Here is a 15,899-nt window from a genome sequence, read left to right on the forward strand (position 1 = left end):
CTAAGCATAGTACACAACAGACCTTAAAATCTGGCCCATCCTACCTAATTTCTTGCTTACCCCAAAACTATGGTTTTTCTCTTCCTTCCCTCCCTCCCTTCCTTCCTTCCTTCCAAAAATATTAACGACACACTATTTTAGATCCTTAGCATACGTGAATGAACAGAAAGATCCTTGTCTTTGTGAGCTTCATGTTCTCGTGGTAGACAGGCAGATCGATAGAGAGGCGTACAGATGATGTAGGTAGCGAAATGACAGACAGGTAGATGGACAGATGATGGGTAGGTAGGTAGGAAGATGGATGACTGACAGCGTTGGAGGTGATAACTGCAATGGACATACATGAATCAGAAGGGGAAGCGTAGGGATTGTGCGAGGTGACACTGTGTCGTACCATTTTAACTGGGTGGTCAAAGAAGGCTCACGAAAACAGTAACCCCTGAGCAGAGACCTGATGGAAAGGTAACAAGCAATGTATGTATCTGAGGGAAGAACATTCTAGGCAGCAGCAGCTGAGAACATAAAGGCCCCATAGCAATTACATGCTTGAGAAACATCAAGAAAACCAGCGTGGTTGGAATAATGGGAAGCCAGACCATGGACATGGTAGATGCGAATCTTACTCCGAGAGCAGCAGAAACTGCTGGAATACGAGGAGTGTCACCAGCTAACCCATGTTTGGGTCACTGGTCTGGCTCTTCCTTTGGACTGTGAGCTCCTTAGCCCAAAGCAGGCAGAGCTCCAAGCTCATCCCCGGGTCTGGGGTTCTAACTGGAAAGACAGACCCCAAGTGCAGCAGGTGTTCCTGTGTCTGCTGCCCCATGGGGATGCTACCTGATGTGAACAGAGATTCTGAAGTAGGCTCCAGGTGGGCTGGACTGAGACAGTTGCGGTTTCTTCTAAGAGGGCATTGCTGCAGGTTCTCGTACTCTCCTTCACCACCCTCCACCCACACTTCTCTCCCACATCTACTCCTCCACTCTCCAAGATGGGAGGCAGCCTGCAAGGGTGAATGGAGATGCATCTGAGGCCAAGACAGCACCGTTTCCTACTTTGTTAACAGCTCTCAGACTTTTACTTGAAAGAAAAATGGTGAGGCAACTAGCACCTGGTCTATCTCCTAAAACAGCCAGGAGGATTTGGAGAATATGCCTTAGCAAAGGCCAGTAAAACATCAGCGTTTATCAGCCCCAACCCTCATCATTAGGAAAGACAGGTAATGGAGGAAACAGACTGTGCTAGGTCTTAATTTCCATCTAAATTTTTAAAAAATTTAACACAGAGGGCGCCTGGGTGGCTCAGTCGGTTAAGTGACTGCCTTGGCTCAGGTCCTGGGATCGAGCCCCACATCGGGCTCCCTGCTCTGCGGGGAGCCTGCTTCTCCCTCTCCCACTCCCCCTGTGTTCCCTCTCTCGCTGTGTCTCTGTCAAATAAATAAATAAAATCTTTAAAAAAAAATTTAACACAGAAAGAGCTTAGAACAAGACACAATTACAAACTTCTATGTGGGAAGAAGTCAGATAATAGAGCCAGACAAAGCTAGATTTGCATCCTGTTTTGATGAGGTACTCACTGTGTTACTGTTAACAACCACACACCTCCCTGAACTTTGTTTCTTATCTATAAAATGGAAAAAACATCACCTGACTGGTTTCTGTGAGAACTGAAGATACTGATGATCGTACATGTGTGTCTACGTGTGTGTGCCTGCATGTCTGAATGTGTCTACATGTTTGTACATCTACATATATCTGTGTGTTGGTGTCCACACGTGTGTCTACATGTGCATGTCTACCTGTGTCTGCATGTCCGTGTATCTAGGTCCACATATGTATCTATATGTGTCTACACGTGTGTCTCTGTGTGTGCTCTGCATACCTATGTATATATCTACAGGCATGTGTCTGTGTCCACATGTGTATCCACATATGTGTCTACCATACAGGGGGCTGTGTGTGCATGGACATGTGTTTACATGTGTGTCTACTGTACACGTGACTTTGTATCTGTCTGCATGTGTCACTACCTGTGTGTCTACTGTATGTGTGCTTCTGTATGTCTGCATGTGTCTGTACTTGCATCTGCTGTATGCGTGACTACGTGTGTACATACATAAAACACTAACATGGTAGTATCCGGACAAGTGAGGTAATTGAAGCATTTCACAGTAAGTTGACAGCACCTGTGTGCATGCCTCTACCCGCCTAACTATTTGAAAGAGGCCTCTGAGACACCTGAATGAGGATGGGCTCCTGAGACATGCTGGGTGTTCCAGCATCTCTGGAAAACAGAAGGTGGAGTTGAGAACAAGCTCCTGCTTCATTCCATCCCCACACTGTCCCCACATCAAGGCATCTGGGGGGCTGGGGGGGCCAAGGGGCAGCACTCAGCCTTCACTCTCATTCCCCAGATGATGACCCTGATGCTGTAAGGTCTGCCCTACCCCTCCCTCCCTCCTAGGAAGGAGCCCAGCCAGGAAGTCAGGCAGACGGCTCCTTACTGGAAAGGGTGCGGGTTTTGTCTTGTCACCCTGCTAATGGAAGGAGCCATGAAACAGAACCAAGAGTATGGTCGATCCGCCCAGCCCTGGTGTCAACTGCCTGAGCTGCCTCATCCCACAGCCTCTGCTTCCTCTTCTGCAACACGAAGGAGCAGTAAGTGCTTCACCTGTTTGTTGTAAAAACCAAGTGGGATAGTACTTGTGAAAGTGCTCTGCAAAATATAAAGTGAAGTGTTAATCTTTTGTCATCATTAGCAATCCACATCCACCCTGAACTGAAGTCCCAGCAACAACACTTACTGATGATTTTCCTTAAAAACTGTAGTTAGGGAAGCAGGAAAAAGCAACTTTAATGTAGATGTTGGAAAAAAATCTCTCAAAATGTAATTAAAATATTAATCACCATACAAGTTTTCTGATGAGAGAAATTAATAGAATGAAATTAATGATAGAAATGTAAGCCAACCAAACCTGGGTGATGGCTACAATAGAACAAAGTTACCAAGACAGCATTCTTGTACACAGCACCATAAAACACAAAGGTAAGAAAAAACATGGGAAAGTTTAAGGATTTTCTTTTTTAAAAACTACTTGAAAACAGAAATCCTGGGGTTAAAAGAGAAGGAAAAAAATTATACTAGCGACCAAGAAAATACAAAGTAAAACCAAACTGCTGAATAGTAACACCTAAAAAAAAGCAAAATTTGGCTCATGAGAGATTACTGTTCAATTGTTATGAAATTCTAAATATCAGACACTATCTTTAAAAATGTGAAAAGAGTTACTGTTTACTGAGTTTTAATGTGTACCACTGAGGGCATATTTGTTTAGGAGGCAGGATGTCATTACCTGTGATCACACAACCAGCCAAAGGACATTCAAACGTACCACACTCCTGCCTCACACCCACGCAGCTGCTGCAGACATGCACCTGCCCGTCCACTTCACCATCACCATCACAGACCGGGGGATCAGTGACCTCACGACCACTTGGTGCCTTACCTGACCGATAGCGCTCATCTCGTGACCCTGAGGACCTTCGGCGGTGATAGCGAGTGGAAGAAGCAGGAGTGACGGGAGCCCGGCGCTCGGGAGGCAATGCTTGATCCACCCCTGGGTTAAGGGAAACAGCAAAGTAAGGTAAGGCTTTACTTGGCAGCCAGAGTTCATTTGGTAAAATCATTTGGTAGAATGAAGCCCTGACTCACTGCATGCCCACAGCCAAGCTAGAGCATGCAAGGGCATGGACGGGGGCCAGGGGACGTCATGGACACTGAACAGGAAAGGGAGAAGTGTCCCAGGCAGGGGAAGACTCACGCCCGACACTACCCTTCAGAGACCCCCGCACAGGCTCCCTTATATCACACACATCTAGAACAGTCATAAGAAAAATGGAGCCCAAAGAATCAAGTTATGATCTTCTTTATATAACAAACATATAGAAAGGGCTATGTTCATTCTTGAGGAAATTTAAAATTACATTTACCATTAAGGTTACCTTTACAATAAATCTTATAGGATATCTTAACGCTACAATTCAGGTAACCAGGACTGTGCATGAATGTTCATCTTTGTTCATTCAAAATTTCTAACTCTGAATCTTACTCCCCTTGATGCAAAATAACTGAAAAATTTCTATTTCCATATGGCCATGACGAATTACCTGAAAGGATAAAACGGTCAGATAAAACTAATTTGACGGGTATTTGTCAAAAGCTGACCTAGATCTGGCGATCACGATACCAATTACCCTTGGGAACTTGGGCAGCAGGAAGCACCATCTCCATAAAACTAAGTAAGTACAGCAGGAAAGGTTTCATCATTACGGTGCAGAAGTAAAGAAATTCAGAGCACTGGGCATCAAACATTAACTGCTGAGTCTTCAGAAAAGGACCAGCAATACTTGGTAGAGAAAGTAAACCAGTGATGGCTATTTTAACAGAAACTGTTTAGGTTTTCTGTGATGGCCCCATGAGGGTTATTTATATCAGGGGTGTAATTTTTCTCTTGTGCTGGTGATTTCTACACCTCAATTCTTTTTTTTTTTTTTTTTTAAGTAGGCTCCATGCTCAACGTGAGGCTCAAATTCACAACCCTGAGATCAACAGTTGCACACTCCACTGACTGAGCCAGCCAGGCATCCCGCTGCACCTCAGCTCCTGCTGGCATATTTGTGGTTAATGACACGATAGGTTAACTAACTGCAGATTAACTGCCTTAGAATTGTGCAGGAGACAGCCACGCCACAGTCACGCGGCGAGCTCCTGCAAGTGCTTCATCCAGTAGGCACATCAACATACGTCGTTAAACTTCTTGGTGACACAGCAGCTCACTGCTGCCAAACCCTGTCCAGTTACAGTCTGCAAATGATCTTTAAAAAAAACTACTCTATTTCATCAAACAGATGCACAGAATTTATAAAATCAAGTACTATTAAGTCATAATGACAAGTGGTGGTCATTTGGTGTTTACATCCGTGTTTGTAAACATGAGCTTATGATCCCTCTTAATTGCCCATTTTAGACAACACATGACTGCTTTACAGAAGTATGGCCCTCACTGTACCACGGTTAGATCATGAGTCAGTACTGTGCCATGAACACACTTCTATCTTAGACTTTTTTATTATTCCTGGGTTAATATTTGCATCTTTTGGTTCCATCATCTTGGTTTTCAATGGACCTCTTGCTAATTCCTTCAAAATATCCCAACAGAACTGAAACCCTTTCCAACACTTTCTCCCCCATGGGCAATCACCAACAACTTGGGGACAGTCTTTTAGTTTGGTATTCTTTCTCCCTGAAGACCCTCCTCGTGGATCCCCTCCTGCTCTAATCCGGGCTGGCTGGTCCAGACCTGCTTTACAACCACCACAGAGCATCCCTTCCTCCTGGAACTTGCTTTTGCCTAGACATCTAAGCAAAATTACAAATAAATTTGAAATTTGGAAAATGTGTAAAAATCGATTTATTTGAAAGTTATGTGCATTCATGGCTTCTCATGCCAATTATTGGTGAGAAGTCAAATGTCATTCTGATGGTATACTGTTCATGAAAAATCTGTTTATTGTTTTCTTTTCTCCTCTGTCAACTTGCACAATTTTTTCTTTACTCCCACCAAAGGAGCTGCGAGTCTGTCTTCCTCCTGTGGTGGGGTTATCACCAGACCTACTGCCAGCAAGCAGATGTTTTACCTGAGCTATTGCATTTACCCGAAGAAGAGACCTCCGCTCTCCTGTCTTGTGAATCATTCGGGGCTGGAGCTGTTCTTATTCTCCAGGGCACATGCTCGGATTCAGAGAACCCCAAATCCCGAGGTTCTCAGGTCCATTTCTCCAGAGAACAAACATCTCTGGGGGAGTGGGGAAGACGTGGGTCACCTGCTTCCTAGATGCCAAGCCTCATCCTCTCCCTCTGGTGCCCATGAAAGCAGTACCATCTGCTACACGTTGCATCCCCATCATCGACCCCGATACCACAAAAACTTGCCACTGTTTCTCCCATCTGTCTGTCCCGTGGATTGACACTTCATCCACTTACAGACACATCTTGGTGCGGTTCTGGGAAGAAGAGGAGCTAAATGTGCACATTCAAGCTGCCAAGGTCTAACAGATTTATACACACAGTTAAGTCCAGCTTTCCCTCTCAGTCCTGCTACAGACCTCGGGAATTCAAGTACACTTCCCGGAATTCCATTAACCTTAACCCCGCCTGGGTCCCCTGTGGCCGTGCACCTCTGGGAAACGCAGGCGCAGCACACAGACCAGGGACCTGCACGCCTGTCCTCAGCTAATTTTGCACACAAACACTGGACATTTACCTTCATAGGCTGAAGTACACAGCTTACAACACGAGTTTTAAGAGAAATGAGTTAACTAACAAAAGGAGAATACCTTCAACAGCTCACTGGCAACAGGGCATTTTAAAAAGCTAAAATATTGGTGTGCACATTTCTGTCATTAATTTTTATCTGTCCTCACTGTGAATGAAATCTGAAGTTGCTTAAAGTATGTTCTGACATGGAAAAGCCCTCCGTCAAATATGCAGCAACTCCAGATTAGAATTTCCACCTGTCTGCACAGGGGGACCCTGACGTAATGAGTGAGGTGTCCTTCCCGCTGGGTGTGAGGTGGCATGCACACACGCATCTTTACTAGAACACACAGAACTCAGGATGCAGGGCACCGAGGGCCCAGGCGCCCGCCACGACTGAAAACCAGCTCTCGGGACCACTGGAATGTGGGCAACAGAATGTGGGGACCAGGTCTGAGCGAGGACACTGGAAGGCCAGGGGTCTCGAGGGAGGTGGGGGAGCCCTCCAAAACCACATGAAGCCAGCACGCAAAGATTAATCCTTCTCAGGCAAACGTGTGGCGGGGATGGAGAGTGGCTCTCCGTCCCACGCTTACAAAGCACCACGTGGCAGACAGAGACTCAGCTTCGGGTCCCACGTAAATGGAGGGACAGGGCACCAGGGACACGTCGGGCTCTGGAGCCTAGCTACCCTGAGCCTCAGTTTCCCGTCTGTACACAGCTCTGCCATTCTAAGTAGCATCTGAATGTTCACGGTAGCTGCCCCTTCCCTTGAGACGGGCGCCCCCTCCCGGTGCTCCCAGGTGCGCTGGGGGCTCGGTCCTTGGGGCAGAAGTCACGGGCTGCTGGGCTCTGCATGCTGGGCAGTAACACTGTCACAAGGGCAAGTCTACCTGGTCCCTGGAAGAGAAGGGGCCTCGTGATCTCGCTGCCAAATGACTCGTCCCCCGGTGACCTTCCCAGGACAAGACTGCTGCCCAGGAACGAAATCGGGGCAGCTAACAGCTGCGAGGTCGGCGGACAACGAGTGCTCCTCGGATTCTCACCCGGGAGCCAGGATGTCTGTCTGCTCATCCCCTCCCTGGGCAATGCTGCCCCGGCCCACGGGAGGACCTTGGGGAGGGCTCCTGAACCAACAAGGCTGGTCTTCATGGCATGAGCAGTGCCTTGCAAGGCTCCCACCAGGCGTCAGTTCAAACATGGCCTTCAGTGAGATTTCTCTTTCCCTCAAGAACCGCAAAGGGGCTTGAGAGGAAGGAACCCGTGGAGCCCAAGAGGAAAGAGGAAGGTGGCCAGGCAGGGAGACAGTAACCAAGCCCAGGACCCCAGCCCTCTGCCAGTGACGTCCTCAGACAGCCACACGCGAGTCCGTCCCAAATGCTTCCAACACATGAGGAAGAAAGGACTCTGCAAAGGAAATCCCTAACAACACTGTGCTGTCCCCTGAGCAACCCACCAATTCCAGTGCCAGACACTGGAAACCACAATAGTCCTCACATTCACTCAGGAATGTGGCCACAGGGGCTCTGCGGCTCTGACATGCTGTCTGCTTTGGGCCAGGACACCTGCCGTGTAGACCACCTGGCTCATCCGGGTGTCAAATGTTCTAGAAAACATCAAGACTTCTAAATTCAGATAGCAAGGGAAATACATGAGAACGCCGTGGTTCTCCACATAGTTTCAAAAGAAATCATGAAGGATTTGTGGAAGATGACTTCAGTAAAAATGCATATGGGATACAAAACTAGAAGACCTTGATCCAAATTCTGGTCTTATTCTTAGTCCGTGTGGAACTGGGCAAATGTCTCAGCTGCTACCTCAGCTTCCGTGTACGTTGGGGAGTAGACATGGACACGGTCACGTGTGAATGATGTTCCCTCAGGCCCTTGCTGGAACCCAAGCCTCTCTGGTCCTGCCCCTCGCATTCAGTGCCCGTGGATCCCAGGGCCCAGCAGGAACTCACAGCCACCCCAGGGCTCCTACACACGTGGATCCAGCTTCAGGAACCTGGTGAAATTGCGGAGGGCTTTTCCAAGTCTACACAAAAACGATTTCTGAATTGTCCCCTTCTCTTCTAGTACCTAATTAACTCACATAGCGGCACTTACTTCTAAAATAAGTTCAATCAAGCCTTTGCAGAAGATACGCAGTACCGTTGTTACGTAAGATGAGAAACTTACTACGTTTGCTCTGTATGGACTCAGAGGAGAACACAGCACAGAAAGAAATTCCATCACCTCCACAGCTGCCCCAACCGTCAGCCTGATTCTCGTTTCTGCCTCTCATAACCGAAGTTCTTGCTGAAAATCAGTACGAATTTGCTAACCATATTCCTGTCGATATACTGTAGTTTGATTAGAGACTCATTTTGTGGAAAAGTGCAGAAGATCTGGAACTTTAGAGAGCTTGACGTGCACCCAACGCACGCTCTTTGCTCACTGAGTAACAACAGAAGCTCAGAAGGGAATGAGTACACGAGGTCAGGAGCGGGGCTGCAAATGTCTGCGTTTTTCAGATGCCCACACGAGCCAGTTCCACAGCAGACATCTTTCTCGCTGCCCAGGTGGACACTCAGACCCCACTCCCGGCTCTGCTCAGGCTGCAGAAGCTTGCACGGGAGGAGGCTTCTCGGCTCCCATGACCCCTGGTATGGGGAAGCAGGAACTTGGCAGGTAGGACACCACTAAGAATAACAGGAAATCCATCTGACCAAACCCACAGCTGCGTGTGATAGAACAAGAGCTCGGCCAAGGAGAGAAGCAAACTGTGCACCGAGATCACGACTGTGGGTAGCTCACCTAGGACACGGGCAGTTCACCTCTCGCTGAGGAAGGCTCAGCTCCTACAGCAAGTCCATCTGGAAAAGATTCACGCCAAGTCACAGACTGGCAACCTGATTTAAAGACCTGTTTTCTCTTCCGGGGTTTAAACTTGCACCTGACACACCGTCCATCATGAACAGACAGCATGGCATGACCCCTCAGTGGGGGTGGTCCCCAAGGAGCCTGTCCCTCAAGCCCTGGCGGGGATGGGCTAACGTTGCTTCCGGGCCCACGACTGCACTCTGGGAGACCCTAACTCCTGCTGCAGAATGAAGACACGGAGCCAGTGTGCAGCGGGCACCGGAGGAGCAGAGACCTGGCCAGGGGCAGCTCAGGAGGCCATGGCACCCACACACTTTCTTCTCTGAGTCTCGAACAGCACCTGACTGCAGTCTGCATCCTTAAACACAAGACAAGAACATGCCTCATCATCCGGGAGACCAGAAAGGGCACAATTCACAAGCTCTGAACTCTGCCCCTTGAAGGAGACTCCTTCACAAACCTGGGGACCCAGCAGGAGCCTCGGTGGCTGGGCTTCAGATGCTGCCGCCTCCATATGGGCCTGTCCCAGGAAAAACGATGTCAGGACAGTGTGTCTGCACTTAGAGCACCAAACACCGGGGATGCTGAGCTGAAATCCAGGATTAATGATCATAAAATACAATTCAGTTGACTAGAATGTGCAGAGGCCCCAAATCGTGTTCTCCTTTAACCTCTCAGATATGGAAACAGTGAGGAGCACGATGTGTCACCATCTACAAGTATCCAGATCGGAAATCAAAACAAAGCTGTGCTCACAGCGGAGATGCCTCCAGCACCAAGAGGTCTGTCTGCCTGGATGCTTGGGGCATCACACAGAGCTGAGCACCACGCAGACACGCTGGCTCGGCCCTCAGCGGGGCCGGCTCTGAGTGCTCCCTGCTCCACCAGAGCCCGTGAGCACCAGCACCTGCTGGACACACTGGCCTGGTGCCCACGTGGGCGCTGTGGCCAGGAGGACGCAGGGCAGGGCCCTACCTGCCACCAGCAGGGATTTGACAGGGTGTCCACAGCCCAGCAGCCGGTCTGTAACGTGCAGATGGTTACTGGTTCATCCTTCCGCAAATATCTGAAAGCGCCTACCTCCTCAGGGAGAAGTGGGATGTTGTGAGGAGCGGGGCCAGAGGGCCTGTCCTAACCCCAGGGATCCTTGCAGAGGTGACATGGGAGCTGGGCCTCGAACAATGCACTGGTGCAGAGAGGGCAAGCAGGTGCAGGAGGCCACCCTTGGAAACAGAGCACGGGACCGTCCAGCAGCAGGAAGGCCCACGGAGCTGAAGAGGGGCCAGGGCTTCTGTGTGCAAAACCTTCTGACGCAGACTCGGCTACACTCTGCGCAGGGCCCTCGGTGTCCTTCAGCAGGAGCAAACGCGGTCAATTCACCCTCACCAAGAGGTCCCTCCACCGAGGAGGCTGTTCACGCACATCTCATGGCCAATTCCCGGGGAGCAGGAAGAGAGCAGACAGACTTGCCCTCTGGTCTCATGAGTGGAATCCACCAAGATTACTGTAACTATACAGTCATGGGAAATCCTTGAACACAATGCCACCTGGCCGTTGACAGAAAAGCAAGATGGGCACACATGGGACCGGCCCTACAGAAACCACCCTCCACGGAGAAACATGCACAGAGTCACGGGGAAAGTCAATCTCCTGACATACATGCTGTGAGAAACAGGGACTCTGTTTGGTCCTGGGAACTCTATTTCAGTAACAGTGGAATTTGACGGCATGACCTTGTCCCAGAAGCAGCAGGGACTTGGTTGTCGAAGCCAGCTCTGGTGCTCAGATGTGCCCACAGAGACTGGCAGCACGTGGGTTTGTGTTCTGTTTTTAAAGTTTTATCAGGTTTGGGGATTAATGAAAGAGACACTAGAACCAGGACCCAATGGGTCAGTCTTAAGTAATATTTTCTCCTTGAAAATGATTTTTAGTGTATTTTCCTGACTCCTTCTTTCCTTTCTAGCTCCTGGCACAGTTTTTCTCCTCTAGATTTAGGGAAGCACTCAACATTGCGCTCCCCAAAGACAACGTATCTTCTGGGGCACCTGGTACCACCAGGTGTCCAGAGAGGAAAACCAGGAGACAGATTGCTTCCGCAGCATGTTCCCTGGGATGGACTAACGCCCGGGACTCTGACCCGAGTGCTCACAAACGCCCATACAAGCCACTCTAATTCAGAACTGTGTGTCCCAAACGACATCTTAGAAATGTTTTTAGAATACTTTCTAGAAGTGTTAATATTTTCTCTGACAAATAAAAATAATGTTAAAAAAAAAAAAAAGGTTCACAAAACACAAACGCCCTTAGAGGAACGTGCTCAGCAGGATAAGGTGACTGACTACACACCAGACGCTTCTCCTGAGATCCTAGCCCCAAAGCGTCACTTCTCAGACTGGGCACGTCAAGAAAGCAAGCTCGGACTCAGAACCCTCTGCTCTCGTGCTACTTCCCCAGAGTTCTACAGAATGAACGACCGTTCACACGATTTCTCAGAAATAATGACTAGCAGTGAAAACTGCAAAACTGGCTGGAATCTGCTCTCCTTAGTCTAGAACCATGGGGAACCCGCCTTCCCTTCCTGGGGGGCCCGGGGGGTGGGGAACGGGACACAAGGCCCCCAGAGCAGCATCTCCAAGCAGGCTGCCTCCTCCTCACGTCTCAGTCAGGTGTGGGAGGCTCCTGTGAACTGTGAAGTGGACCCCACGGCTCACGCCCGACTCCACTGGCCCCTCACCCACCTGCCCCTCCCCGTCAGGGGCCCAGAGAAGAGGGACTGGAGCCCCAGCAGAGGCCTCATCTGAGACCCTAAGGCCGAGGCAACATTAAACATCTCTTTTTATTTCTTCATGATTTTCAAATAATGGCCTTTATTTGGGATAAATCCCTAAAGATAGACCTAAAGCATACCAATGCTCATTTTCTTGTACTAAAAGATGGATTGAACTCATTCTTTGAGCTTCTTATATTCAAAAGATTGCCCACGAAAGTAACCGTGGTCTCCGAATGGGCCCATCACCTCTGAGAATACACTGTATAATCACTGGCTCGATTTTTCTACTTCCCTTTGGAAACAGGATCATGCTGCCGTGTGGACCTCGCTCTCTAGCAGAGCTCAGGGCCACGGCGGCCCGATACTCCCTCGAGGAGACCAGACCCCCACAGTAGCGGAAGACCAACCATTGCAACAAGAATTTTAGGGTTTGTCATGCAATCTTCTTTCTCAAGTGTTTCTAAGTGGTGCCCCAACTGTGAAAATAGGGTTGTACAACACAGTATTACATCTTCAGAGAAAAGACTGCGAACTGGACCCTGAGGCAGCGGGACAGTCGGGGTGTGGGGACTGGGACACGTGGCCCCCGGTGAGTGGCGGGAGCCCGTCAGGAGGATGGGGCTTGCCTGGAACCCCGCCTGCACCTGCACGCGGCTGTGTGAGAAAACCCGCCAGCGTCGCCCACACGGGGAGTTCACGGCACGGCAGGTGGGAGGTCGGCCTCCGGCCCTGCAGGGGGTCTCTCTCAGTGGAGTGCGCTCACCGAAGCGAAAGTAAAACAGCGGCCGGTTCCCCGCGGTGCTGGCCGCCCGCTCTCTGACCGCGGCTTCTCGGATGTCACACACCCCGATGTTGCCGGAGTGCAGCGCTCTTCCCGGGGCTCCTTCACTGTGCTGCAGTCTACACCGGACCACGGCAGCTCCGTTCGCTGCTGTAACAAGTTGAGAAAAACTAATTAATGCAAACTTTTGGTTTTTTTTTAAAATTTGTTACAGCACTGAGCAGAGCTGCCGCCCCCATGCAGAACAGCACAAAGAACACCAAAGGACCACGCGACACGGGGCCACCCTCAACGCCCAGCCAGCACGGCCAGCCGCATCCTCCGCATCCTCCGCGGCTCAACAGCATCTCCTGGGAACGCACAGACCTGCTTCCGTTTCACTTCTGTTTGGTCTGTCCCAGAAACTAAAAGCCCACAATGTCAGGAGCCTACTGTCCGCCCCGGCAGCCCTCCTCCAAGACATGGGGGCAGTCCCTGCAGGAAGGAATCACACGGACCCGCCACGGAGTCTGCCGTCAGCCTGGCAGTCCTGCTGGAAGACCGTCTGGTCATCTGCCCACATCTGCTCTAAAAGCCTTCCACACGTGGGTGTCCGCCAGCCAAAAATCGGACTCACTTTCAATTCACTGAATAGAACAGAGCTTCTTCCTTCCAGAAGCCAGACAACAGGGAAATCCAGCCCATCGGCTAAGGCCAACACAACAGGTCCACCTTCACATTAACTTTCTCAAATATCAAGCAAAGAAAGAAAAATACACAAAATCAAAACAAAACTACAAGCACAACAGAAACTCCACACACAAATTCACTTCCCTGGATTGTGAGCTGTGTGAACCACCCCTCACCGTGCTAATGGAACACTAGCTGGGGGTGTCACAGGAGGGCAGAGGGACAGAGTGGATCTGTGTGCCATGCGCACCTGCAGACGTAAACCTCTCTACCAGAAGCTCCTGAGCTGGGCTTGAAACAAATCGTTTCAACAGTGAAAACTATAGAGTTCAGGAAGCACCTGCAAAATTCAGGTTGCTTTCCTTTTTCGTTGAGGACTTGGGTCAGATTTAAGCCATTCCTAAAACCTAGCAGATTCTCAGGGTCACCTCCAATTGAACTATGCTTCAATCAGAACTAAAGGGCCACAACTCCAGCCTGGGAGCATGTTTTCTCCTGAAATGTGCAGAACGCAGGTCAAGTGCACAGAGATTCTACAAACCTGCACCCAGGAAACACTTGAATGAAACAGACTTTGTACTTCAGGGAAGAATCCACAGCATTTTATAATCACATTTCAGAACACAACCAACCTTTACCAAGTCATAGCCCCATGCGGGGTACTCTAGATTCTAGATCTGCCCTCTCATGACAGCAACAAAAACCTTGGGGTAATTTAAACTAGAGTCAATGGCAATAATTTTTAATTCACTAAACCAAAAGTCATGTTTACATCATAAGTGCTTTCGTATCTGTTTATAATAAGCATTTCAGAGTAATCGATGTATTCTTGCCTCCTGTAGATGAAATACCTATTAAATTAGGCACATTTACAGAAGAGTCCATGTGCCTCCTGCGTCCACAAAACATGTGCAATCACAGAGGAGTCCTGTGTGGCCAGTGCCACATCAGAAGTGTGACCTTTGTGCAGATTGGGCATGAGAAAGGGTTTGCACTCGCGGTTTCTCTTGCATGTTACACTGAACTCTTAAAATCAGATGCTTTATGTACTCATGGAGGGTACGTACTCGGAGGCTGGGGCAGGTAGGCTCCAATGAGTTTTGACCTCTTCTTTTCATACCCTTTTTGGGTGATGTCACCTGGAAGAGAAGGAAAGAGACATTCAGAATGGCCTCAGTGACGAGTGGGTCGCTCTTCAGATTCTAAGACACCGCAAGTTACATCTTTTGTGTCTTCTGTTTGCCTTTTAATTATAATTTAAAGAATAAAGGACCTTGTCATTCACCTTGGCCCTCCCCTGCCCTCAAATAGTTATTTAAGTTACATAAAAATCCTTGGTAGGCTCCTGCTTGTCCCAGCCCCTCCCTGCGAGGTCTCGGCTCCCACAGGACCCAGAATTAGTCTGTGATCTTGTTCACACCAGCAGAGCAGAAAGCCTTCCAGTCTGCATGGCTCTCACTAGCTTAGCCAAAGAGACACTGCAGGCATCAATGCTGGGGACAGCCACCCAAACCGTGCTGATCAGCATCTTCCTCCATGGACCAACCCAGCTGGGCAGTCCCAAGGACACCAAACTGCTCGGGTGTTTATGAAAATAAGTGACTCAGACCAAATGAAACATGAAATAAAGCAAGAGAATGTGGGAACTACAGAAATCTAAAGTATGTGAGCAAGGTGCTCATCCTTAAAGCAAAAATTGAAATGTTAAAGCCAGAGGTTCGCATGCAGAAAAGCAAGGGGTATACACGCTGACGTTTTCCCCAAGGGCTCAGTACCTAGGACAAAGCAACCCGTGGAACACACAACAGCCTTTTCTAATTTTAAGTGCTAATACACAAAATGCCGGTTTTGCCCTTGAATATTTTGTAGCATTTTTCCCCCCAATATTCTGATCAAATCATCATTCCCAGAAGAGCTAAACAGTCAAGTTTTAATAAAAATACAGATTGGTGAATTTGCTTTTTCTGATGACATTCGCTCACTAAATTTGAGCAAACCATAAAGCACCCTGAGTGTATGCTGACTGACTCGACAAACTCACAGCTCCCACTGTGAGTTGTGTGCACCCCATGAAACTCACACCTTGTTTTAAACAACAGAAGTCTGTGGAAAACGTTGTCCGCTATCAACCGGCAAGCAGCCTGATGCTATCAGCATGTCTGCGGGCCACCGTGGATGAGCAACACTCACCGCATGGCCCTCCGGTGAACACGCACTACGGCTGGGCCCACACCCACCCTCAGCATCGAGGCTGCTCGGCTGCTTTTGGACGTGCTCCATCCAATCCCCCATTCTATTTGTTTATTTTTAAAGATTTTATTTATTTATTTGAGATAGAGCAAGAGAGAGAGAGAGCACGAACAAGAGGGAGGGTCAGAGAGAGAAGCAGATTCCCCGCTGAGCAGAGAGCCTGACATTGGGCTCGATCCCAGGACCCTGGGATCATGACCTGAGCCGAAGGCAGATGCTTAACCGACTGAGCCACCCAGGCGCCTCTCAAACT

General features: G+C 49.1%; 1 protein-coding gene across 1 annotated transcript in view; it reads right to left on the reverse strand.

Annotated features, from left to right (window-relative positions):
* Positions 1-15,899, reverse strand: part of DIP2C (DIP2 acetate--CoA ligase C (putative)) — a 356,092-nt gene that overhangs the window by 161,236 nt on the left and 178,957 nt on the right. Inside the window, exons 2-3 of the mRNA XM_081818894.1 lie at positions 14,464-14,535; positions 3,503-3,613 (exon numbers count right to left, since the gene is read on the reverse strand). Coding sequence (XP_081675020.1) covers positions 3,503-3,613; positions 14,464-14,535 — 183 coding nt within the window. The remainder of the gene's footprint in view (positions 1-3,502; positions 3,614-14,463; positions 14,536-15,899) is intronic.

This window comes from Leptonychotes weddellii, chromosome 5 (assembly GCF_054177405.1).
Source record: "Leptonychotes weddellii isolate Sample4059 chromosome 5, ASM5417740v2, whole genome shotgun sequence".
Classification (NCBI taxonomy): Eukaryota; Metazoa; Chordata; class Mammalia; order Carnivora; family Phocidae; genus Leptonychotes; species Leptonychotes weddellii.